Raw genomic sequence first — 24,871 nt, forward strand, 5'->3', positions numbered from 1 at the left:
GGGATGCATAAACAGAGTGTGTAGTTTTGGATCACATACATGTATACGTACCTACCACTTACTTCCAGAAGTAGCGGTTGAAGAGCTTAACCTGTTGTTTCACTATGGAAATGTTCATAGCTTACTAATATAGGCTACTAAACGAAATTATATTAAAGTAGATATTTTGTGCATCGACTTACCAATTGAACAGACCCTGCTTTGTACTAGCTCGACACGCTGAATCTTTATTATGCTAGCTCCCAGAAGCGAAAGCCTGCAGATACATACTACATGTATCTCATTCAACACATCATTCTGACTCTGAGTAAACTAGTCATCACTCTAAATACCATGTGCTTGTTGGGGAATCAGTGATTACCAATTTTTAAATCTTTGGTGTGAAACAGCTGAGGAAAAACCCCGCGACCTCAAGACGTGCAATGCTACCACTAAACCATCGAGGCAGTTCCGAATCATACTAAAGTATTGGAACTACGAAAACAAATACCACTAGAAGTAATATGCTTTATTTAATCTAAAGGTACAAATCACAAATAGATACAAAATATAGTAACGTTTCTCATGACTAATAACACAAAATTGCAATGACGAAGTAAACAAAATGATACTCTGAATGAAAATAATATTTAATAGTAAAACAGTACATTAATATGACTGTTTCCAAACGAAGTTTCCCGCAGCATTTGTCATGCGTAGAAACCCAGCTTTTTTAATATTCCCTGACCTATAACTCCGATCCGACGACGGACGAGGCCATGCAGGATAAGGGCGCCAATTCTTTTCTTGAACATCGCCTTAGTATTCTGTTGATAAGCGGCGTAAGAGGAAACTACTCAAGATTAATATGGTTAAATGCATGACAGGGCACCAATTCTTTTCCTGAAGTAGCGCCCAACTCTGCCGATCTGACGACGGATGATTCCGAATACGCCTAGTTTCTTCTCCTCTCTGAATGCGATTCTAGGTTTTGGTAGATCACCATGATACATCACGTCTCTGTTAGATCGGTTTTCGTTCCCTTCGATAATCTTTGGTGTAAAAAAATAAAGGAAAACATGTAGAATACATTTTGTAGTTGAATTTCTTTCGTTTTCAAGTTCGTTAAAAACAAAGTATCACAAAAAATCGTAAGAGTAAAATTATTCGTAAGTTATGACGTCACAACACTTTGATTTACTATGACGTCATAACTTACGACAAATTTTACACTTACGATTTTTTGTGAAAAGGACCACAGATCTATGTTAAAAAGTACGTTTTTATTTGACTTGTCTTTAATTTACTGATGAGTGAGTTTTGAATTTGTCAAGGTATTCTAAATTCAACAAACTATTTCACCTTTATCTGTGCATAGTCAAGTGATTGTTTTCTCGTGCAGATTAATGCATTCACTTGCATTTGTTACATACATTGTCTTCCATTGAAATGACTGTTATCATTGACCCGGAAGGAGATGGTGGTGACATAAGCGATCCTCTGACTTCTGGATTATACTGTGGTCTTATTTCATTTGTCAGCGTTATAATGGAAATATCGCTTTCGCATGGGCTCACCAGACTTTCTTCTTCACTTCCGGTTTTAGAGTCCTTCTGTTTAAGTGAAGAACCCTCCTTAAATATAAATGATATACTTTCGTAAACAAATTTTTGTTTAAAATTGTTTCGGTTTAGACAATTGTTTAAAAAGCTGGAAAAACTTTCAAATCGATTGAGATGGATTTCAAAAAGTATTTGGTTCAGACAGGGTAACGAATTATTCAGGGTTCGGTTTGGACAGGTTTCCCTGTATTATAGATGTTACACTTTTATCGTTTTCAAAGCAATTGCAAAATCTTGTTTATACCATTTGTCCCCCTGTAACTTGACTACGCCAAGCTATGTCCAATGCATGACTGTTGCTCTTCTCGCTTTCTTCCATGGCTCTAAGTTCTTCCTGGAAAAGCTTCTCTGTCTCTTCTGCTTCTGTAACCTGTACCTGGTGTATTAAAATTAGATTTCAAATATCATCATGTGTGTGTAAATGATAAATATAGTCTATGATTTTACAATATTTATCTTTTTATATGTAACTGACTTGTTAAGGTTTGGGAAAGAGAACCTAAACCAGTTATATACTATTCATTCAAACGAGTGCCGAATGTTGTTTAACATGTGTGTATAGCTTTTTCTATTTCCTAAAATTGGACCAAAAATAGATAATAATTATTATTGTTTTAAGTCATCACGTCTGAAGAAGGTTATTTTACATAATTTTGGCTTTCATATTTGTATTTTTTTTCTTAGTGTAACTATATCAGTCTTTTATTCCCTTGGTATTTCTTACTGTATTACATGTACATACCAATTCTTTTGATTGCACCAAAATTCTTCTTATCTCCGGCGAAGCTGATTTCAGTCCCGTGAATCTTTCAGATACCAGTTTCTGATCCAAGACATCTTGCGAAGATACCTCTTTTTGGTTCATGAACGGTCCGGGTGACATTGGTCTCTGGTTTTTGAACGCAGCAATGGTTGTGACCTGACTTCGATCAATAATCTGAAATATAAATAATTCTTGATTTGCTGTTTGCTGAAATCAAAACTCTTAATACCACAACTCATACATGCATGCAAAGGGAATGTTATGATGGTTACCCGCTCCCCTCATTTGTATTTTTTTAATTTTGTGCAAAAAATTAGCAATAACAGCTTGAATCTCACTTTTTCTGTACCCCTTTCCAATAGTGTACTTGTGGTATTCATGTCGAATAATCGTGTGAAAAAAAAATACGTACCATCCCCTACTGCCCATGCATTTAAATACAAGTTAAACTTACCGAATTTTTTTCCACTTTTGGTTCTTCCTTGACATAGCCATATTCCCAAAAATCTTCATCACTTTTGCTTGAATATACGCTCCATTTAGGAACAGACATCGTTGCTATTAGAACGGCAACGTTTCAGTCTTTCTGGACGACGTTACCACGGAAGTCGATTGAAACGTCACATATTCCATTGTGACTTTGAGCTCTTAAACAATCGATGCATCCGCGGTCAAATCGGCAATGTTCGGAATCCCGATGTTGGCCGAGAAGTTGCGATTTACCTCTCAAGTTCATTTTACCATTCACATTGTTCAGACATTTGAAAATTATGTCCCTCCTTTTCCGACACAAAAAAAAACAAACATAATAGGGTAGGAGTGTCAGTGACATCTTATATATTATATCAAAATCGTTCTGTCGGTACTGGCGACTGCAATCTCCTGTGCAGTGAGTCAAATTTTTATACGACCCTATAGCTAGCGGAGTGATACGCAGTGAACCCAGGAGCGGCTATACATCTGCATAGGAGATTGAGATTTTTGTTAAAACCTTCTAACGCAGGCGCAGATTGAACATATGTTTTAGCACAATGTTGTATTTACCCACACATTTCCATTTTAAATTCCAATGACACGAATGATTTAGAAATCGAACGAAAAGATCAGGCTATGACATACTGTTTGGCTATTATTCCTCATTTTTATTCCAACCATATATTGAAAAGGAAACTAATCATCAAACGATCAGTATTAGTTTGAATTCGGCACTTTAAAATTCAATGAATTAAGTATGTTTTTTTTTTCCACGATTGAGTAAATTTTACTATCAGGCTTAAGCCTTTTTTCTGAACCAATCAGAACGTATTTCTATTATTTCAAATATTTTTCCGACACAGTCGGTATAGTTTCGCTTTTTACCCTTTGACCTTACAGACGCTCTTCCATGGAAACGCATTTCTCCTGACCTAAATTCTGTTTCTCGATTGGCCAAATACTGATAACTTAGTGGCGTTCGAAAAACTGTATCGGAAATTAAAATTGCGTGTCATGAGTTATTTTCTGAATGAAATGTAGAAAATTATAAGTAAAAAGAACAAATTTTACTGCGTCGGCTATCTTTTTTTAAAGACAGTACTTGTTTATACTTGTTTGTAGCTTAGAAATTGCCTCAAGACTTTCTTCAATACTGATCTCATCTCAAGCAGATTTCAGAGTTTTGTTCAGATCTCTCCAAGATGTCAAGTCTGTTTGTTTGAACTTACCAAATTGGGTGCCAACTAAGCTGAACTGAGAGCCGCCATCTCGCTGTAAGATATATCTAGTGAATATAAAGTATTTGGAGAGAAACTGCACTGAATGTGAATTTTCAAAATTCCAAATGACCATTTTAAAGGTCACCTAAATATGTCAACAAGATTATTTTAACGCTTCCTCCCTATAATTTTTGCCCTCTCCCTCTCTTCTTGTATTTCTCCAAAAGCTTGTCCATTTGTTAATCAGTTACTCTTAATCTGGAAAATGCTGCTATCAACAACATCTCTTCATGTATGTGTAATATTTTCTATTAGGGAACGCCACGAACAACCATGAAAATGTGTCTAAAAAATCTTACTATTTGGCACTCGAGAAAACAAAGGCCGTCGATCTTAACAAGTTGCAAAATAGAAATTGAGCTGAATAAATTTCAAGCATACTGCTTTGGAGCTTTGACAGACGTTTAGAATATGTTCATTCTTAATATCAACTTCTGACATTAATATTGTTACTTTTCAATTCACGTATTCCTAAATAGTTATTTATTCTGTAATAACGTGTTGTGCTGTCATTTCGGAAATTCAAGTCTCTTCTCGAAATACAGAATTATCTTTTAAAAAGATTATTCTACTTAAAAAAAAACAGCCCCCATGGGATTTTTTTTATCTAAAACGATAGAAATAGGAACAAATGGACCATCGTTTAACCTTTGTATAAATACTAATACTTATAGAGATCACCAAAATATGTAAACACACGGTGATACCTTCAAGTAAGCTCTGAAAGGCCCCGACAACAAAAGTAATGAAATACACGGTAACAGAACGATGACATGTCTTCAAAATAAACTAAAAAGTCAAATAACGACACGTAGACTCATTAATTAATGACCAACATCTCAACACTATTGACATTTAGGCGAAATCATTCATTTCTAAGTATAAAGCGCAGCAGAAAAACTTGACAATATTGTACAAACATCTTAAGTTAAGGCAACGGAAAAACACCATTTACTTTAGCAATTATTTGTTAAAAAATTAAGGATTCTGGAATTATATGTTCTGTATCGGGCTTTATTGAAAATTTTATAACATACAAAATTTACAGAGATAGACTAAGTACATAAGAATTCTCACTTGTAAAAGTACTGTACGTGTGCTCGTAAGAACTCTAGTAGTTTTTATGATTTGACTCTCTTGAAAATAATTAATATTCGTATGTCAGATCAAGCCACAAGTCGATTGGTCTTCTGACGATACATCGATATTATCAAGGGCACGATCCTCGTCGTCTTTAGAAATATCAATGGTATATATTTCCCTTATGGCCATTGCTCTTTCCTTACCAATATCATTCGTAATATCGTCATCTGGTAGAAACATTGGGAACTTGCTTATTTCATCAAATTCTTTGATAGGCCATCCCCAAAAATCAAATAGTGGACTTAAGTTCTTTTTCACTACTTCCGAAAAAGTAGTCACCCACAGATTTATTTTATCCTCTTTTGTCTTTGGGTGTGAATCTTTTGGAAGGTCATTGTATATTCTGAATACTTTCTTGTAAGAATCCCATCCAAAATCTCGAGCCAGCTGTGCGTATACAAACAATGCTACTCCTGGTTTAGAGCTCCATGTCTTAAAATCTGCACCTCCCTGAAAGAAATCGTTTAGAAGTTTTGAGAATGTTTGATAAAGCTTACATTTTGCTGTCACGACCGACTGGGTGTACATATGACAATGCAAATTTACGCAAAGGCCAATGTAAAACAAAGGTCTATGTTAAAACCGGTCCAAACTAAACCGTTTCTCATAGATTTTGCAAGACTTTAGTCTTTGGTTTAATATACTTCGATAATTTTTTTAATATATTACAGGACTTTAGAAAAAAATGATAAGCCTCAGTCTGTTTATTGCATAGCCCAGTTTATGCTGTGTTCAGATTAGACAGAATTCACCTTAATCAAAATTCTAACTCCTATTTACAAGTACATTGCACATGTACATATAGATACAAGTAGAAGAAGCCGTGACAGTAGCAATTGCAATTTAAGTGTAAGTGTTCGTAAGAATCAGACAAAATGGGAAAATCAGAAACATACATATCAAAACCCCACCGATCTGACAATGTAATATTACTCAAGGATGCTTTCTCTATTTGAAAAGACCATTATTTGATCTCTGCATCACTGGCTTTGCTGATAAAAATCTATCAGTATTACAACTATGCAATTCAAAGAAATACTGGAAGTACCCGGAAGTAGTTTTAGCTAACTGCAACCCATTATAAAATGCTTATATCAAATACCGTACCTCAAAGAATGATTTAACTCCCTTTAACTGTTTTTGGAGCCACGGATGGAGCCACGGTTTTATTCCACAAATTTTGTCCATTGCATGTAGGGTAAATATATTGCATGTCACCTCGCCAGTACCCTGCCACGTCCAAAGGCCATTTTGAAAATTATGACCAATCTCGTGAAACAACCCCCATCGTCCCTCCTTCATGATATTTTCTTTTTGGAACTGAAAAATGTTCGGTCGGTTCTGAAATAAAACAAAAAAATGTTGTTTTTTTTTCGCAACACAATATCAACTTATCACATATAAAAACTCTCAACAGTAGTCTTTATGAGAAGATAATGACTTATTGACAAATTTCCACATGAACAAAATTAAACCATTTGTAAGTAAAAAAAAACTTGTAAGGCGTTACCAAGGCATGTATCAAAGTACCAGTCCGTTTCCAGACGGAAAAGATACTCTGCATTTAAAGTAAAGAACGGGAGCCTTTTAGGGCCATGCTATTTACTTGTTATAATTTGTTATAACAGATAGGTAATTTGTTACTACAGATTATTTAATTTGATTATAACGGATTACTAATTTGTTATTACAAGTTAGTAATTAGTTAATTTGTTATATCAAATTATTAACTTGATACATGTACTTGTTAAATCAAATCACTAATTAGTCATATCAAATTAAATAATTTGTTATGACAAATTAATAACCTATTATAAAAGGCTTCCGTACTATAGCATTTTCCTTTGGTATGTATGTAAATTTAACTCCAATTTGAAACCATTCCTTCAATTCTTCATCTTATCTTTATCAACTGTACCACGATACTTATTACGCAGCGCCACACACTGAAGAAAGTAGCTCTAAGACACTTAGTCTAATATTGCAAACAAATTGTTCTCCGTGCCATTCCTTAGAAAACATGATTTCTGCGATTGAAAGTCATTGTACAGCTTAGGCAGGATCTCTAAAAAAAACCTAATATGACCATAAGTTTATGTATTTGTAGAAAACAATGTCGGTCGCGTATCAATGTACACTTAATATTGTCATGATAGATCTTGCCCCCATAATGGCCATGCTGGAAGACGATCATTATTCTTGTTTACCTTCAACATATTCAGACGTACTAAACTCATGAAGTCCACAATTACTTGTAGACAGGACCTGATGGAGTCTCTTGATGTCACACTACCTTTTTTACCTAGGCAACATTTTTTTTTTATTTTTCAGATTTATTCTCCTTTCGCTATGAGAAATTATATTTGGAACGATTTTGACCATAGAGACTAAATCTGAATAATACAAAAAAATATTGCCTATGTAAATAGAGGGAGTGACATCAAGAGGCTTCTTCCGAATCCGTTTACAAGTATCTTTGATTTTAATTCAACGTACCTGGTCTGTAACATCCAAATGGGTCACGATTGGATAACCGCTGTGCATGTAACCAGCTGACGGTTGAATATCTGAAACTACCCACTGTCCCCGACCATTAGATGCGTCTTTACCTAAGAGATCAATGTAAGTTTCGACTACGGCATCCCATAATTTCATAGTTTCTGTTAGGTCTGACAAGTCTCGAACTGATCTAGAAGGTAAGGTAAAAGCAATTCTTTTACCGATGACATCGCACCAGATTCCAGGGTTTTTAGAGTTTTCTCCCCATTTTTCTGCTGTTTCGTAGGTAAACATTGGAGAACGGACTACGTTGTGCATGTTTATCTTGATTTGATCATCCGGCCCAGCTTTAGAGCACCTTATGTAAATTAATCCTCCGAAGGGGCTGCTGACTCTTTTAGGTACATTGCATTCTGTTTTGGTTGGACCGAGATGTGTTTTCGATATGATCATAGGCCACCTTTCGAATGCCTTGGTTGCTTTCTTATTTTGAAGGTTATCAGTGTGGGCTCCAATGTAAAGCTTCCAGGGGATTCGATTTCCCTCCCATGAAACCTCCAAAGTAGTTCCAGCAGGAAGATAGTATCCGGTTGCTTGACGTCTCTTAAGGCCGTCGGAATAAAGTTCTACCGAGATATTTTCTAATTCTGAGTTTTTGTCAAATGTTCCCGGGAAATCGTTGATACCGTCTGCTATGACTTGATTACCCATTATGCCTTGTCTCACCATCACGTGACCTTGCAGGATCGCTGCGTTTTTACGATGCATGCACTTAATTGGTGTATTTTTGACAGGCACGTGATCGTTATTTGGCGATAGGTGGTGTATGAGATCCATAAAAGTCGATTCATGCCGGTTAAAGAGTTCATCAGGTAAATGACACACGTGATCTACTATTGTGTCATACAAATTCTCGTTTACTTCTTGAGTTTTTATGGCTTCGCTTAGACTAGACAGCTTACTCAAATGAGCCAGGTTATCAGCCATGAGAACTTTATTGCCGGTGTCTTTCTTAAAGTGCATTTTCCCAGCAAACGCCATTCCTATTTTAGACAATATTTGAGTGAGTGGAAGGCAAGATACTGGAACTTTTTTTAATTGAGAAACTCCCCATGGGCAGCAACCACAAATGAGACCACCACCACCTTCAATCCATTCAAATAGCTGGTTCCTGGCTTCTGTTGTCAGCTCTGGCCAACCGGACCAGGTCAAAACTTTGCTGTCTGCAGGAAGTTTGTCTAATGTTCCGATGTAGCTCCCAAATTTTTGAATTTTAGTCCCGTCGTCTGTTCCCTTGGTGATCCATTTGATGACATTTCTATTGAATCTCTCGTTTCCAAATTTATTCCTTTCAAAATTTTCAAAATCACCCAGTAAACTGTTGTGTGAAAAGACCACAACCCTTCCTTTTCCAAGTTCGGCTGAAAAATTAATAAAATTTAATTTGAAAATAGAGATTTTTAAGTGATTCTTGGTAAGCACCAAACTATCTTACTAATTTGTCATTTTCAAATCAATACTACAAGAAGATCCCTGTACATGTAACACCAATTTGAGTTCTTTTGAAATTAGGGAAATGCACAAATGCACTTTCTATACACTCCAAGGGCGATTCTTCAATTTTATCAGAGAGAGATTCGTAAAAATATTGTATTTTAAAAAGAGGTCAGAGTATCATTTGCTTATTTAGTCAAAGTTTCGCCAAAAAAAAATACAGGAAGTTTCCAAAAAGGGGGGTTACAACCGCTGCACCCTTTGGAACTGCACTCATTGCACAAATAGCAATATTATCTGAATTAATCAATTAGAATAAAATTTAAGTAGATCAGAGCAGGTGTCTCATTTCTAGAATAAATATTGTAAGATAGAAAATACAAGTATTTTTCGAAAATGAAGTATTTCTGAAATGCCTGAATTCTTGAAATCTCAAAACATAAGAAATATTACTGACTTCTTATGACAAGTGCCTACCAAGTTAAAAATACCGGTACTTAAGATATCAGTCATTTTAAAACTACCAAAGAAAGTTTTCACCCACAGATGTGTCAAAAAGCCAAAAATGGATATTTTTTAATCTCAAGAAGAGATTTTATGTTAATTTAAATGTACATTATACTTACCACAGGAGTCACTAATAACGCGAACATATTCTATATTTATTTTATTGTTAATGTGATAAGTATAATGTACAAAATTAATATAAAATAAAAATACGCCTTGTAAATATCCCATTTTCCCTTCACTTCGCTTCAAACAGCTATAAATTAATGTCGATGTGAGAACGATACAACAATGAACTAAAATGTTTTCAAATTATGATTGTTTACCATAAAATTTGCATTGCGAATATACAAATGCTACATGTTTATACTGCATACAATAATTCTTTCCACATTTTTTCTTTAAAATTTACAAACTTTGACACGGTACAGTTTGCTGTACGAAACATCGCAACTAGCGGATTATCGTTAAACGTGTTCTATAAATCTTTAAGATATATTCACATGTATATGTAAGATCTATGATAACAAGGATTTGAGTTATTTTCAGATCGAAGGGAAATGTTTCCATCAAAGCTGCACTTTGGCTTTCATGACAGCTTCACTCTTGACCGAGTCCTTAAATTAGATTTTCTACGCGCGAGCTTTAGTGAGCATGTTAAAACTTCAATTTTATCACAGAGAGTAGAGAAAGTAAAAAATCGTTTTCTTCTATGCAATCTGATAACATCTTTGAAAACGTAATCGTCGGAAACTCACGGATGATTACGCTTGCTTCTTTTTTCACCACATGTATAAGAAGCGTAAATAACAGTGGGATTCCGACGACCAGAAAATGTACAGTGACATGAAACCTCTTCCGATGATAACAAATCAAATGCACCTAATTTAATTGATTGATTAGGGTGAAGGTAATAAGCATACAAAATGACATACCTACGGCGCATAGAACCTGTCCTCTTGTATTAGCTATTACCGCAGTGGAAGATTCCCCACTCACTAATATGATACCAGGAATACCACCAAAGTTCACTTCGACAACTCCATCCAGTATTTCCGTCCGCCATTCGTCCATTTCCTTTCAAGATTCTGTATGATATGAAAACAGAATAAAGCAAGATTATAATGATAATAAAAACTTATATACCTTATTGTTTTAAATATTTTGAATAAACTTGTTTAAATGTTAATACAAGCAACTTAAACTATAAATATGTTGATGTTCATTTGACTATTATAGACCCATCAGAACCGTATTCCGGGATTATCAGAATCCGTATTCCGGGATTATCACGTAAAAGTTTATTTTCATATACGGATGCAACACTAAATTATTATCTCATATATGAGGAATTTGTACTTCTAATTTGTTTACTTTTTAATCTCTGTCTCTGATTTTAAAATATTGCATATCAGAGAAAAGATTTGAAGTATAATGCGCAGGAATGTTATATTGTCATGCAATACGGCTGAGAATCATAAGTATTTAAGAGGCTGTCCATGTAAAAATCAGGCAGATCCTATGGTTGGCATATGGTAAATTTTACCCTACTGAATTTTTGTTCCAATTAATGTTTATATCATATGGTTCATCAAATAGTATAAAGATTTTTAATGCGACAACAGATGACTCGGAAAACGACATTAAAGTTCACAAACAAAGCAACCCATATTTTGCTAAGGTAAAAAAACAAAGAGTTTTCTCCCTTTTTGAATGAATTTCAATGTTTACTATGTATTTTTTCTCTTTAACCATTGCAGTTAATAAAAAAAACAATGTTATTATGGGAAAAAGAATTCATTTGATATTGGGGATGGAAAGTTATAGAATGGCATATTTTTATTTCATTTTAGTTATAAATTTTGATTCCAACAATCGAAAAGAATACCAACTATTTCCTCCAAAGTTGCTTGCCTTGCTACCGAGGCATTAAATTCTATTTACGGCGTACCCTGTAACCTAAAATCCTGTATCACGAGTAACAACTAAAGATAATATTTTATTCAGGCTTTCAACATAAATTAATTAAAAAAATCAAACGTAACCACTTTGTAACAATTCATTACAACATCAATATGAAGCTTCACTTTACTGCTAATCTGAACCATCAAGCACGGAACAAGCAAGAAACGATTTAAGGTAGTGCTAGGTCAATTCTTGAAATTGGTCACATTTTGCTGAAGTAAAGCTTATTTGAGGCTTTGATTTTTTTGGTTTGTTGTTGTTGTTGTTGGTTTTTTTATAAAGAAGTACAATTTTTTTTTATAATCTTGGATGTGGGGTCAACCGTGATTAAAAATGAAACTATTTTAGCGTTTTAGTACAGATCACAAGTGTTACCAAAACTAACAGCCAAATACTGTATGTTTTATGAATATCAGACACTAAAAATCTCCCACAGAAGGAAAGCAGGCATGGAGGAGATGATAATATTAACATCTTTTTTCGATTCATTTTCTCGCAATTTCAGCTCCTTAAGTTCGTATGAAATTATGCATCTGAAAATCAATCACTTAAATGCAGAGGCGAGAAATACGGTAGGGGAGTGAAACATTCCGGATGCCATTCTTCATTTTAATATCTGTCTAGGTATAACATTTAAACAATATATCTACGGACGTTCAACTTACAATTTTATAAGTTTTACAAAATTAAACCTTGTCAATTCTGTGTTTGAAAGTACGGAACAATGGGCCTAAATATAACAGCACCCTAATCATGAAAGTTTAACTTCTTTAAGCACGGTATTTTTTTTAAGTGGGCCAACATGAGTCGGACAGAAAATGTAGTCACAGTCAAACTGGGTTGGGCGGAGCATAATAACAACACACACACCTTGTTTTTCTTGTCTACACTTCCAGGTGCATATTCACAGGGGACACCCCGGCGTTCGACCATTCTTAAATTGGGATTTTTTGGGGGGGAATGGAATCTTGTTTTTGTTTTTTTGTTCGTTTGTTTGTTTTTTTTTTTAAATTCTAACCCAATATTTTTCCCTCGGTCGTAACTCTAGTTACATCCATAACCTGAAATCTTTGATCCACCCTGACTCCGTTTGATGGGGCTATCATGACCAGTCACAGTCGAAATTATGACGTTTCGCCCGACTCCCATAGTAACGTCCCTTTGCACTTAGAAGGTCATTCCGTTTGTGCAACATGTCTGGATTGCACGGAAATTTCTCCGGTGATATTGCAGGCGTTATGTCTAGCCCTAGTGAAGAATTTTGGGATTCAGGATACTCAGAAGACTCCCATAAATATGAACAATTTTCGGTGAGTCTTCATATCTTTTAAACTACAAGAAATACAAGGGTTTTATTTATTTACTATTTTATAATGATTCAGAATAAAATTCTCCTTTGTATTCATCATTAAGTTTTGGATTATCTCTGATCCTTTCACACCCCCCAAAAAAGTTGTGTTGTTCTCCTTACAAGTACACATGCTGTACATGTATTTGTAATTTTTACTTAGGAAACTCTGATCTACAAAGATTTCAGCGCAAGCGAGATAAATCTCTTCAACAACGAAGAAGAAAACGAGAAACTTTTTCAAGAGGAAATGGACGCCATGATGAGAGAAAGAGGGGAAATAAATGATGAAACGTACATATATAACACGGATGAGCAAATTATATACGCGGTGAGTATATTGAAAAGTTTTAAAGCGTTTTTTTCTACAACAGTATTTTCGACGTTGCAATCTTTAAATCGCGTTCAAGCAGATAAAGATGCCAGTAACTAGGCGACAACTAGAATTATTTTAACCGCTATAAAATATCCATCATGTTAAAATATTTAAAAACAAGGCGCAACACTTTAGGAAAAAGGATAGTATGATCGAAATTACCACGGAAACGAAATCGCTTCTTTAATTTGAAGTTTGTGTATGTACATTAATATATGTATTAACAAAATTTAAAACTTTCTCCAGGACAAAAAAGAAAGACCCGACGACACAAGCAGATTATTATCCCCAACAAGCTTCAGAACATTAACCCCCGACCAAGACTTTGTGATCCCTTCGGCTAGTTTGGTCCCTGCAGTGCCATCTGAGGTTGATCACGTGGTCCATGCAAACACATCAGACCTTGTCGGTTCAAGATCACAAGAATCCATCGCTTCTCGGAAGGGGTTTTACATTGATCACTTGGCCAGTACCACATTAGACCATTACGGTTCAAGATCACAAGAATCCATCCCTTCTGGCAAGGAGTTTGATATTGATCCCTCGGTCAATAAAACACCAGATACTGTCAATTCAAGATCAAGAGACCTGTTGCCTTCTAGGTCGGATTCACTGCTTACAGTCGTTTCAATGGAGGAGCAGGTATGAACATTGTAGTCAAATTATAGATTTAACTTATACAAATGTTCTGTAATGTTTTGTTCTAACGGTTCGGATTAAAAACATACAGCTATGAAATGAAATAAAATCTAAACCATTTTTTTTTGTAATATTTCAATTGACATTCAAATGTATAATTTTTTAATCGGTGATTGTGTATATTATTTTTCAGACAAAACACTCAGTAGATGTACCTAGACTAATAGGCAGTCCTTTTATCATCAGCAAGAAACCATCCGTTATCACTCGGGCTTTTACACAAATTCGAAGATTTGGACGATTCATCAGGAAAAAGGCGAAGAAATTGTCATGTACTAGCTCATAGTTTCATACATGGTGTTGGTTATTTCATTCAAATGACAAAATTGTTATCATTGTTTAGTATTTATTAAAATTATTGCTATGGTTTACAGTACTTCCTATTGATAACCCAGTTGCTAATACAAGCTTAAGTGGGTACGGGGTCTGGCTGTTGGAATCTCCATTTTGTCGGAACTTTTACTTAAGTTTGTGCAATTTTTTTGCAACAGATAGCAAACGGTAGCTATATGAAAAAGATCAATAATACATTACTGTACGTGTTTGTTAACAGTAAGAAAATATTTGGAAGTAATGCACATAAATGAGAGAACAGTATACGGAATCGCATATTAAAAGTAACAAAAAAAGTAAAGTTCGAGATCAAAGTTTTCTCCATATTTTAAATCATATTCTTTAATGCATATGCAGAATTACACAACTACAATGTAGTATTTTTAAGCAAAAGCTTATTAAATAAATAGGCAAAACCAGCATTCAAAAGAAAATCAGGTTATTACAAAAACAAAACGAAACAAGAAGAAAATGTCATCCACGAACATGTGCACAAATACAGTAGGAGTGACACTTGAGAAATTCTATGGTTGTGTGTCCTTATTGTATGACTAATGATGTACCGTGGTTCTCAACCCCGCATGGCAAGAATTGGGATCGATATTACATTCAATGAAAACATTTTATAGGTTTAAACGGGTCTAGAGATGGTACGTCATGCAGTTAACTACAAGTAGTCCTTTCTTTGTTCTTGTGTAACATATGCAGTGTCTTTAATAATGTTTTAAAAAGAGATTCAAACTTTAGTTGTGTCATATTTTTTTCCACAGTGGACAATTTTAAAAGTATGTGTGTTCATGTATTCGTGTGTGGGGGAGGGGGTATCACACCAAAGTACTTTACCCCGCCGCATTTTGCGCTTGTCCCTACTCAATATTTTTTGCCTCTGTGTGTCTTGTTTTGTTTTCACTTTCAGTGTACTATGTTGCTGAAATTTAAAGGGGCAAATATTTCGCTGTACCAGTGTATGATGTTTTGGGACCAGCTGCAGCCTGCCCAGTGGTGTTAGGGTTTCCTCGTTGTCCATTGAAGGCCCATAGGTGGCCTTGATCTGATTATTTTTCACCCCGCTTTGGTTGTTGTCTCAGATATATTCACCATATCCATTTTCGTTAAGTAAGTTAATAGCTTTCAGCATTATTACGACTTTTCGGGTTAATTTTTTAAAAGAAATCAGGATTTCACTGTAACATTCTCGAATTTTCAACAGATTCACGGAAGGTGTCTCTGTGCATGATAATTGATTGGCCTAAAATTATAATCGTTATTGTGTCATGAAATTGAACAGCCTACTGAACGATCCTCAAAAAGTTTAAGCATGGTTTCACAACTATATCATAATTCATTTTCTGTAACATACACGTTGAAAAAAATCAATATAATTTCGCTGGGGTTATCTTTCTTTGTACAGTTGTTGAGGTTTCAGAGGGTAAACAACGATTTTTTTTTCAAGTTGAAAGTTTTTGACGCAACGAAAAGAACATTTTTTAGAATTTCTAAGAAGTTCGTCTCGGGGGAAAATCTATTATTTGTTAAAGGCCATACTAAACGTTTTATTGAATTTCATATCATGCAAATGTGTTTATATGACAAAAAAATTTGAAGTACTTGTTAAAAATGGTTATAAATTTATTTGTAAATTGTACTTTAGGTCTAAGTTTGAGCTTGCCACGATTAATGATATTCATGGGGTTTACTTAAATCCCTACAATTCATGTTTTCAGGACCTTGCTCATGGCTACACGCTTATAGATACATGTATTTGTTTGCTTCCCTTCTCGGTAGCATTGAATGGGTTAGGGAGCTATTTGCTTATACATCGTATTATTCTATGCTTTTCATTGTAATATTGGCATCTATTTGTATCTCATATGTTTGTGACATGTAATGTGGGTGGGGAGGGGGGTTTGTTTGAGGTACCAAACTGATTATATATTGTCACGCGTTTTTCGTTATATATTTGTAAACAAAGAAGGAAAAATGTCTTAAACGGTCATATAAAAAAATGTGAACCATTTTATCAAGTGTTGTGTTATAAATTCAAAGTTAAGTATGAGTTGTTATCAGAAGTTTATAGATAACATGGTGCATGAACCGAAACTTTGATTATGAGATATTCTATATAAGAGAATAGAAATACGTGCACATTAAAACACGTAGACAACTTACCACATCGCAGTGTCCACATATACCGGAGAAATTTCCCCGCAGATGTTGCTTGTTTCATCCAATGCATAAGATTCAATCAATGCAATGGATTACTGCTATGGCTTGTCGACTATTATACTAGACAGCGATTTATAAAACTCGATTTTTTTTCTTAGATTAAAAAGATCTATATTAATACCTTTATATGAATCGTCGAGAGATTACAACTGTCGATATCACAGAAATGAATAAAATAAAAAAGTTGGGAATAAACATCTTTCCTTCGTCGAAACATCCGGGAGATCTGTTTTGGCGGGAGCTTCTCATTCACATCATTTATGCTTTCCAACTTTTCGACTTGTGAGAGATGATGTGTGAAATTTGAACATTTCTTATTGTATTAGATTGAGTTGATTTCATAATTGGAAAAAAGAATTGTAACAAAAAAACACAACAAAACACAAAAAAAAATCTGAAGTGAAAAACCAAGAATCGATTTCATTTCTAGTGCAATGCACGTGATGTATGATCTATGATAAAATTTCCTTGCTTGCCATTATTTTCGTTGGAAAAAAAAATTGTGGTTTTACATATAAGGGAAATCATTGTTTGTAATGATGTAAAACCCACGAGTTGGTTGTTTAGACATTAAGTGTAAGTGTTTGTAAAAATCAGGCAAAATGGGAAAAATCAGAAACATGCATGTCAAAACCCCACCAATCTGACAATGTAATATCACTCAAGGATACTTTCTCTATTTGAAAATACCATTATTTAATCTCTGCATCACTAGCTTTGCGCTGATTTTTTTCAATAGAATCTTAGAAAAATGAGGTTTTTGACAGAGTAACATGCCCGTGAAATGTTCATTTTCAGTGCATTCCAATGAAATTGTAACTCAATGGTTCATCATGATATAGAAAATCTTGTCTATTTCCCTTGATTCTGTTAGTGCAAATAGTCAAATTACGCTATCAAAATTATTGTTTTTTTCACACCATGTTTCACCCGGCACTGCCTGATTCTTACAGGGACTGGCACTTAAAAGTTCGGCATGTGTTTGTTTCTTGTAAAACTCCCGTACATTGAATAGGATCGTCATTGATGCGTACGCAGTAAACTGTGGTTCACACTCTATATCTCCCTCAAGAGAAATTTGATTTCTTTAAATACCGTTTCATTGCAAATAAGTAAATATTATACGAATGTTCTGTGGCAAGTTGGAACCCATCCTCCTTTTTCGAAGAAGTTAATTTTGAGCAAATTTTCGGTAAGAAATTAGCAAATGACACCCTCAATGCCCCTTTCTACATAAATGTCTGGATCGGAACTATCGCAACTTGTCATTGTTGGTCGTTTGGGATTTACTTCCAAATTCTATCTGCACCCTTACTTTGACACAAATATGCAGGACATGAATTTATGCCTGTTAAGCGACGAAATATCTGCTAGCTGATTAGTTACAGACCTTTAGTAAACGTACAATTAATGCATTACATACAATTGATTTCCAATTTAAAGTATACCACTTTAAATTATTGTTCACTTGCACTTGTAGTATTTTAATTTGGCGTCGAAATGTATGAATTGCTTTTTGATGTCCGCAGTTAATTTATTGGTTCCGATTTGCATTTCGTATACGAAAATAGAAAACCCCGTTTTACTTTTACCAATAATTAACTGGCTAAGAGTACCCTTGCTACCGTGATTACCGAGTATAATTTTCCACTATTTTTTAATGAATCCGCCTCCTGCATACATGTATTATAGAGGACTTGGAAGCAGTTTTAATGTCACTATTACGAATTCAAAATGTGTTGACACATTTACTGTTTTACTCCTCTGCGATGGGACAGTTTCCGCTAGTAGAGCAGGACACGCTAACCCTTCCGGGACACCTGATGTAAGTTCCAGTATACTGCGGGAATTTATATTGCTATGGCTTTAGTGATTTGCATCTATCTACAGTTCATAGGTAGTTAGATTTTCTTCTGTTCGCTACACTGTACGTGTAGATCGTCTTGACGTTTTGGATTTTGACGTTCGTTTAATTTTTAATGTTTCGATATTGTTTTTTTTTGGCTATAAAGTATTTTATTTCGCACTAAAAGCTTTATATATCATATTTAATTGTACCTACGTATCGAAGACCTTGTGAGGAAGAAATAAAACAAACATAATATTTAATTTGTCATTTTGTTTTATATTCATTGTAGACCAAGCTACATAACAAAATTTGTTCAACAACAACAAGTAGTAGTAGAGTATTGTCCTGCAACAAAAGTAGAAAATGAGTTGTCAAGAAAATAGCACGAGAAACCTTCAGGAAATGTAGAAGTAGGATTTCAAGAGTTCGAAAAGTAGAAATATAAAATTAATTGCAAGGCAAGTTTATTGCACTGATGCAGTTTAAGCATCTTCTTCCTCTCCTTCCTCCTCGAATTCTCCCTCCTCTTCAGCTGTAGCATCTTGGTACTGTTGGTATTCAGAGACCAAGTCGTTCATGTTAGATTCGGCTTCAGTGAATTCCATTTCGTCCATACCTTCACCAGTGTACCAATGCAAGAAAGCCTTACGACGGAACATAGCGGTGAATTGCTCAGAGATTCTCTTAAAAAGTTCTTGGATTGCGGTGCTGTTACCGACAAATGTGGCGGACATTTTGAGTCCACGTGGTGGGATGTCACAGACAGCGGTCTTGACGTTGTTTGGAATCCATTCAACGAAATAGCTGCTGTTCTTGTTCTGTACGTTCAACATCTGTTCGTCAACTTCCTTCATTGACATACGTCCACGGAACATGGCAGCAACAGTGAGGTATCTACCGTGACGTGGGTCACAGGCAGCCATCATGTTCTTGGCATCGAACATTTGTTGGGTGAGTTCAGGAACAGTCAATGCTCTGTACTGTTGGCTACCACGTGATGTCAAGGGGGCGAACCCTGGCATGAAGAAGTGGAGACGTGGGAATGGCACCATGTTGACGGCAAGTTTGCGTAGATCAGCGTTCAACTGACCTGGGAATCTGAGGCAAGTTGTTACACCGGACATTGTTGCTGACACGAGATGGTTGAGGTCACCGTATGTTGGTGTTGTAAGTTTCAAGGTTCTGAAGCAGATGTCGTATAGAGCCTCGTTGTCGATGCAATAGGTCTCGTCTGTGTTTTCTACGAGCTGATGGACTGAGAGGGTGGCGTTGTATGGTTCTACGACAGTGTCGGATACCTAAAAATATTAAATATTAGATCAACATTGGTAACTTTTAAATAAATATAAATGTAAATTTATCAATTCAAAAGTGTCTAGTCTATATGGCTCTCTCAAGTATGTATTCAGGAAGAAGTTGATTATAAATGTGTGTCAAGAACTTCTGTATCAATTTCCGTTCTGTTCCCTATACTGTAACATATATATTTGTGCATTTATACTATAATTTCTTCCTGTTTCCTGTTTCTAATTGATATAAATAGCACCTTTCAATGCATATTTGATTATTTTCTATCAAGGAAGCTTTCTGGGGGCATCGTTGTACTCTTTCTTACAGGTTGAGTTGATAATAGTTTATTATTCATGGTAATAAATTCTTGAAATAAATTTGAAACTGAAGCTACACTTGTCCCCCAAATACACAGCTTTAATTCAACTTACTTTTGGTGATGGGACGACTGAGAATGTGTTCATGATTCTGTCTGGATATTCTTCACGGATTTTGGAGATGAGCAGGGTTCCCATGCCAGATCCGGTACCACCACCAAGAGAGTGCGTCAGTTGGAATCCTTGTAGACAGTCACAGCTCTCAGCCTCCTTCCTGACAACATCGAGAACAGAGTCTACAAGTTCGGCACCTTCTGTGTAGTGTCCCTTGGCCCAATTGTTTCCAGCACCACTCTGTCCAAAGACAAAGTTGTCTGGTCTGAAGATTTGGCCAAATGGTCCGGATCGGACAGAGTCCATGGTACCAGGCTCCAAATCAACAAGGATAGCACGTGGTACATATTTGCCACCTGAAAAAGTAAATAAAATTTAGCATCAAGTTTTCATTACTTTTGAAATCACAAACGAAAATATAAATATGCTTCCTTGAATTTTTAAACATTACAAACAGTTAAGAGTGAGAAGATCTGAAAAAAACCTTGAGATATTCTGGTAAGGGTAGAACTAAGATGCAAGTTGAATAGCTTCCAACTTTAACATACCAACTAAAATTACACAGGTGGATGGATTTCAATCCCTGCGAGACGCATACAGTAATAAATTTTATCTGTTTAATAGTATGTATGTAGACAAAGTTTGATGCTAGTACCTGTAGCCTCATTGTAGTAGACGTTGATTCTCTCTAACTGTAAGTCGGAATCTCCATGGTAAGTTCCAGTGGGGTCGATTCCGTGCTCATCTGAGATTACTTCCCAGAACTGAAAAAAAAAAATCGAACAAAATTATACATTTGTATTAAGTTGTCCACCTTAAAAACATTTGACAAAAGAAATATGTCTATGAATGTTTAACATTTTATTGTCTTTTCTCCCGGCTAAAATTTTACATATTTTTTTACACTTGAAAGGGAAGGCAAACAGAGTACATGTAATAAAATGTTACATGTTAACAATTAATACACGTTTTCTTGTAAATTGTTTTCATTCTCACTTGATGTAGTTGCATTCAAGCAGTAAATAAATAAGTATTTTATTGAATTGTAAGGATAGACCACGATACTTAGTCGTACAATAAAATACACTTGATATATTCAAATTAAATAATTAAGTCGGAGTGGCTGTCCAAAAAGCACTCGTGAGATGAATTTCACCTAGCAACGATGCTACATTATATTCATCGGTAAAGTAAATTAAATTCCCCATTCACTAATAAATTATTGATTAATCACCTGGCTTTTTAACGGTAGTACTATCGATTACTTTTAAGCAAAAAAGAAAATGTAGCTGTAAGTTTTTCTTCAAATATGTAAAATTTAAATCACAATTCACTTTTCTTTTAAATGACTCAGGTGTTGAATACACTGGGTGTAAACCCATCACAAGTTATTAAGTATACATGGTATATTTCAAAGGTTTAATTGAAAATGCCCTTATTATTTATTAACTGGAGAATGACGTTTGTGTGTTTAATTCCTTGGTTACCAATGAATAATAAATGATGCATTCATACTGAAGCCAGACATGTATTTACATGTAGTAAATTAACAGTTATTGTTTTCGACGTTTTCTACCGAAACAAACCCTAATCTACATAGTAATGTTATGTTTTGTCATGGAATTTAATTGGTTATTTATGGTAATTGTGTTAATATTGCATGACTTTACAATATTTAAGGCCACCTACTGGGTCTTTGTGGAAATGTAAAATCATGAAGCTTTTACTACAATTCCATGTTCATCCATTAATTAATACTCTTTTATTTCAAAGCTGGAGACCTTTCAAAATCATTGCCTTTGAGTAAACATTTTTTTTATTTAGCTTCCATTTTCTATCCTCATGAACACATATAATTAAGAATTTTCTAGATCCCCCGTTTTTTTCCTCAAACCAGACAAGTCGTCGTATCGATTCCTGGATCAGTTGATAAGTTCAATTCCTACCGTTTTCACATGCCCCCTTTTTGATAAGCTAATTACATGTACAACGAAATTATATGTGTTCTAAACATGTGTACAATACTATGAATCACCGTAACTATCGTCTGATCATATCTGAAACAGATGTTAACCTCTAAACATTTGACCTAGATTAACCGCATTGAACCGGTTTTAAAAATTCAAATTTTTTTTAACAAAATGGGAAATTGCAATATCTCTGGGTAGATTTGCAAAAATGGTCTTAGATCCCCCGGGACTCCTTTCTACTGTTTCTCGACGCCTTTGGCATCGTGTTAATCTATTTGTAATCATGGCAGATAGCGATGATTCATGCCAAGTTACACCTTAATAATTATTGTTGGTCATGAAAAACAAAATGGCCAACATGAGATCATTTGACAATATTTAGAAGCGGCTTTCATGGTTTTAGAACATAGAGGAAACCATTGGCAAACAGTAACAATTCCAGTGTCGTTTGTAAATAGGGGTATAATGTTTCATTTAAAGCTGAAAGATAATATTAGAATAAAGATTGAAAATTAAAAAAAAAAGAATAGAATAAATCGATGTCTGTGTATAAGATGAAACGATGAAAACCACAAAATGCAAATTAACCACATTTATCTAATTTCTTAATTTTAAAAAGGAAAATTTTGGGCGGAACCTGGAAAATACACGTGTTATTTAAACGCCGGTTATTAGGTACACGAACACACCATCTCTGAAAAGATCGATGTGAAACATCTTGTACAATATAAAAATATCAATATTTCTTTACCTTGGCTCCAATTTGGTTTCCGCACTGTCCGGCTTGTAAATGTACAATTTCCCTCATTTTTGCTCTTTATCTTTCGGTGACCTGCTTAGTACTAATTCAAACGAGAAAGTTTTTCACTTATTTATACCATCTGAATCACTAGCGAATCAAAATCAATGTTATGTTCATAGCAACAAGAAAGGAACACTCTCATTGGGTAGATTATCATCTTGACCTCGGGGGTTATATCATAATTCAAATTCATTGTCTGGATAAAAATAGGAATTACCGAAGGCTAGCGTAGTATTCACATAGAATTAAGATATAAACAATTAACCCGTGTAGAAAAATAATTAGAAAACAAAACAATTGATTAAAATAATTGACCAGACGCTAAATTTGTGATAATCCGATGATCATCATATTTGCGGGAGAAAGGGAGGGGGGGGGGGGGGCGGTTGCATTGCAACAAAAAATAAATTATAAAATTGGGTAGAAATATTCACGAATTTTGGGTTACATATAATAGCGGTTATACATGTACAAGAAAAAGAGGGGGACAAATGCAAAATCTTCTCAACGCTAGTTAGTACCAGTCCCGGGGTATCAGTCCAAAAACTCTTAAAAATAATCAAGACACATTAAAAATCGACCGTCATGCGGGTTGCCTGGTGAAGCCACACGAATGTTCTTTAAATTCCAATATTGTACAAATGTGTGTGAGTCTACTTATATTTATATATGTTTGGTATTTTTATCTTCAAACAGATGTCATATGAATTTGTAATATAACATATATTAAATATAACAAGAATTCGCAATATTTTATGATTGATATTTTTGTATATTAAGGGGAACCATTTTTCATGGTTATTCTTGATTTGAAGGACACCAATGAAGCTGTAATATAACAAATATTAACTATTACAAGATTTCGCAATGTTTTTTTTTATATGATTGATATTTTTGTATATTAAGGGGTACCAATTGGTTGGTTTTCATGGTTATCTTAATACAACAAAATTAGCTAAAAATGGAAACTCATGCACGAGATCGACACATTGTAAGGGGTATGAACGGCTTTAGCCCAATAAAAGTTTATTTTAGGGGTAGTAGTCTTAAAGGAAAGACGGCATGCATGACTTTTATTATTATTAATCAATGACTAATAAGTTTGTAAAAACTATATGATAGAAAGACTTTAAAATATGCACGATTGTCGTATGTAAATAGTTTTATCTCGTTGTTGACTGCTGAAAAATAAAGCTAAATTCGTTTTTCTCGACAAGAAAAAAACGAGGGTCGTAAATAATTGTAGAGGAAATCTTGATTCAATAATTATCATCGACATAATATAGCCAAAAAGTTATACAAATAAATTGCTCTTAGCAAAGAGTTTTGACATTAACAAAATGCTAGAACATCGAATGAAGCAGTAAAATTTAAAAATGTGAAGAACCGCTTAAGGGGTTAGTCATTTTAAATTTCCAAAGACTAATACCATTAAGCATAAACAGTAACGGACTTGTTTTGGTTAAACCGATTATAAGGAGACTGTTTGATTATGAAGTTAGAACAGTGGATTAACTGTGTTATAGGCTTATAAAATAAAATAAATAATGAACTGATTAGAAGTTCATTTTGTGCACCTATTTTATTCTGTGTTCAAACACGTTAGGTATCGTGTTAGTTATTCAGAATTCTCTTTGTAGGCGTTTGTTTATATCACTAGTAGAAATTTTAATAAGTGTCAATATTTAAAGTCTGGATTAAGAAAACTGTAATAAATCCACCCATAGTAATTGATATATAAATTATGTATACTTACTTATATGAGAGTTTTTGTACACAGTATAGACACCGAATCAATAAGTAAGATATTGGAACATCAAT

The 24,871-nt window shown here is 34.6% G+C and overlaps 4 protein-coding genes across 4 annotated transcripts; 1 reads left to right on the forward strand and 3 right to left on the reverse strand.

The window, feature by feature from the left end:
• Positions 1 to 499: 499 nt before the first annotated feature.
• On the reverse strand, positions 500 to 3,501 carry LOC148605472 (uncharacterized). Its single transcript, XM_088549503.1, has 5 exons — positions 2,819 to 3,501; positions 2,344 to 2,538; positions 1,846 to 1,977; positions 1,413 to 1,613; positions 500 to 1,031 (listed from the first exon to the last, which is right to left on the reverse strand). Exons 1-5 carry the CDS (start codon positions 2,915 to 2,917, stop codon positions 852 to 854), a joined length of 807 nt encoding a protein of 268 aa, XP_088405629.1. The 5' UTR covers positions 2,918 to 3,501; the 3' UTR covers positions 500 to 851.
• A 1,622-nt stretch (positions 3,502 to 5,123) lies between these two features.
• On the reverse strand, positions 5,124 to 16,766 carry LOC148605473 (TRPM8 channel-associated factor homolog). Its single transcript, XM_088548939.1, has 5 exons — positions 16,652 to 16,766; positions 10,697 to 10,849; positions 7,758 to 9,181; positions 6,369 to 6,602; positions 5,124 to 5,711 (listed from the first exon to the last, which is right to left on the reverse strand). Exons 2-5 carry the CDS (start codon positions 10,833 to 10,835, stop codon positions 5,280 to 5,282), a joined length of 2,229 nt encoding a protein of 742 aa, XP_088405065.1. The 5' UTR covers positions 10,836 to 10,849; positions 16,652 to 16,766; the 3' UTR covers positions 5,124 to 5,279.
• On the forward strand, positions 12,550 to 14,518 carry LOC148605474 (uncharacterized). Its single transcript, XM_088548941.1, has 4 exons — positions 12,550 to 13,036; positions 13,238 to 13,405; positions 13,697 to 14,092; positions 14,283 to 14,518. The coding sequence occupies exons 1-4, from the start codon at positions 12,920 to 12,922 to the stop codon at positions 14,433 to 14,435; spliced, it is 834 nt and encodes a 277-aa protein (XP_088405067.1). The 5' UTR covers positions 12,550 to 12,919; the 3' UTR covers positions 14,436 to 14,518.
• Positions 16,767 to 18,812: 2,046 nt separating the features above from the next.
• On the reverse strand, positions 18,813 to 23,092 carry LOC148605475 (tubulin beta-4B chain). The gene is made up of 4 exons (XM_088548943.1): positions 23,000 to 23,092; positions 20,934 to 21,042; positions 20,279 to 20,634; positions 18,813 to 19,855 (listed from the first exon to the last, which is right to left on the reverse strand). Exons 1-4 carry the CDS (start codon positions 23,054 to 23,056, stop codon positions 19,040 to 19,042), a joined length of 1,338 nt encoding a protein of 445 aa, XP_088405069.1. The 5' UTR covers positions 23,057 to 23,092; the 3' UTR covers positions 18,813 to 19,039.
• Positions 23,093 to 24,871: the final 1,779 nt, after the last annotated feature.

This window comes from Perna viridis, chromosome 10 (genome assembly GCF_037379345.1).
Source record: "Perna viridis isolate PV_CMFRI_1.1 ecotype Kerala chromosome 10, ASM3737934v1, whole genome shotgun sequence".
Classification (NCBI taxonomy): Eukaryota; Metazoa; Mollusca; class Bivalvia; order Mytilida; family Mytilidae; genus Perna; species Perna viridis.

What these genes read in the sequence shown, in the direction of transcription:
- LOC148605472 (XM_088549503.1), bottom strand. Translation starts at nt 2,917, where the DNA reads ATGTCTGTTCCTAAATGGAGCGTATATTCAAGCAAAAGTGATGAAGAT. An exon ending in TGGTGCAATCAAAAGAATTG is followed by an intron (nt 1,978 to 2,343) that starts GTATGTACATGT and finishes TTAATACACCAG; the next exon opens with GTACAGGTTACAGAAGCAGA. An exon ending in TCATTTCAATGGAAGACAAT is followed by an intron (nt 1,032 to 1,412) that starts GTATGTAACAAA and finishes TTTACACCAAAG; the next exon opens with ATTATCGAAGGGAACGAAAA.
- LOC148605473 (XM_088548939.1), bottom strand. Translation starts at nt 10,835, where the DNA reads ATGGACGAATGGCGGACGGAAATACTGGATGGAGTTGTCGAAGTGAAC. An exon ending in ATTTGGATGTTACAGACCAG is followed by an intron (nt 6,603 to 7,757) that starts GTACGTTGAATT and finishes GTTTTATTTCAG; the next exon opens with AACCGACCGAACATTTTTCA. An exon ending in GAGTTAAATCATTCTTTGAG is followed by an intron (nt 5,712 to 6,368) that starts GTACGGTATTTG and finishes GATTTCTTTCAG; the next exon opens with GGAGGTGCAGATTTTAAGAC.
- LOC148605474 (XM_088548941.1), top strand. Translation starts at nt 12,920, where the DNA reads ATGTCTGGATTGCACGGAAATTTCTCCGGTGATATTGCAGGCGTTATG. An exon ending in ATAAATATGAACAATTTTCG is followed by an intron (nt 13,037 to 13,237) that starts GTGAGTCTTCAT and finishes ATTTTTACTTAG; the next exon opens with GAAACTCTGATCTACAAAGA. An exon ending in ATGAGCAAATTATATACGCG is followed by an intron (nt 13,406 to 13,696) that starts GTGAGTATATTG and finishes AACTTTCTCCAG; the next exon opens with GACAAAAAAGAAAGACCCGA.
- LOC148605475 (XM_088548943.1), bottom strand. Translation starts at nt 23,056, where the DNA reads ATGAGGGAAATTGTACATTTACAAGCCGGACAGTGCGGAAACCAAATT. An exon ending in GAAACCAAATTGGAGCCAAG is followed by an intron (nt 21,043 to 22,999) that starts GTAAAGAAATAT and finishes TTTTTTTTTCAG; the next exon opens with TTCTGGGAAGTAATCTCAGA. An exon ending in CTACTACAATGAGGCTACAG is followed by an intron (nt 20,635 to 20,933) that starts GTACTAGCATCA and finishes TTACTTTTTCAG; the next exon opens with GTGGCAAATATGTACCACGT.